We start from the raw sequence: 611 nt of genomic DNA, 5'->3' as shown, positions 1-611 counted from the left end.
CTCTCACTGATAGCTCCCCACTGGAGGGAGCTATCAGTACTACTGACAGTTACCATGCTGTCAGTAATACTGACACCTTCATACTGAATAGTATCACATAAATTATGTGACATAATTTTAGTGGATACTAACTCTGAGTATCCACTAGAGTGATATTATTCAGCTGCTCAGCAAACTAGCTGTTGACGACGAGACAATGTGAGGCTTGCACTGGGACTCCTTTTCACCACGCCGTTCATCGCTACCATCATAACTATGACGACGATCATCTGCGTCGTCTGGGAATCGCTTCCATTTGAGGCCCGGATCAGATATCATGGAGAGCTCAGGTTGAGAATTGGATGAAAGGATACGGTTCACCACTTGTGACATATCATACTTGGTTTGCCTTCTCGAAGCGTCACCTGTTTTTCTTCATCGACACCCACTGTGGGTGGCCCACAATAGCAGCTATTGAAAAGCAGCTCTTCGATATACGACGGAGTGCATCTAATGAAAACTTGCCCGATGATTCATGTCCCAATCTCAGTCCCAATCCCATTCATGTTCCAAGCTGTTAGACTCTACTCCGCCATACAGTAATGCTTCAAATGGTTCAACGAATCGATCAC

General features: G+C 45.2%; 1 protein-coding gene across 1 annotated transcript in view; it reads right to left on the bottom strand.

Annotated features, from left to right (window-relative positions):
* Pmar_PMAR000339 (Histidinol-phosphate aminotransferase, putative) overlaps nt 1-318 on the bottom strand; it is a gene marked incomplete at both ends in the record, with an annotated part of 1860 nt that extends 1542 nt beyond the window's left edge. Inside the window, one exon of the mRNA XM_002764410.1 lies at nt 228-318. Within this exon, the coding sequence (XP_002764456.1) occupies nt 228-318 (91 nt within the window). The remainder of the gene's footprint in view (nt 1-227) is intronic.
* Nucleotides 319-611: the final 293 nt, after the last annotated feature.

Source organism: Perkinsus marinus (assembly GCF_000006405.1).
Source record: "Perkinsus marinus ATCC 50983 genomic scaffold scf_1104296977516, whole genome shotgun sequence".
NCBI classification, from domain to species: domain Eukaryota; phylum Perkinsozoa; order Perkinsida; family Perkinsidae; genus Perkinsus; species Perkinsus marinus.
The sequence above is the reverse complement of the archived record's forward strand: the minus strand, read 5'-3'. Positions and strand labels throughout refer to the sequence as shown.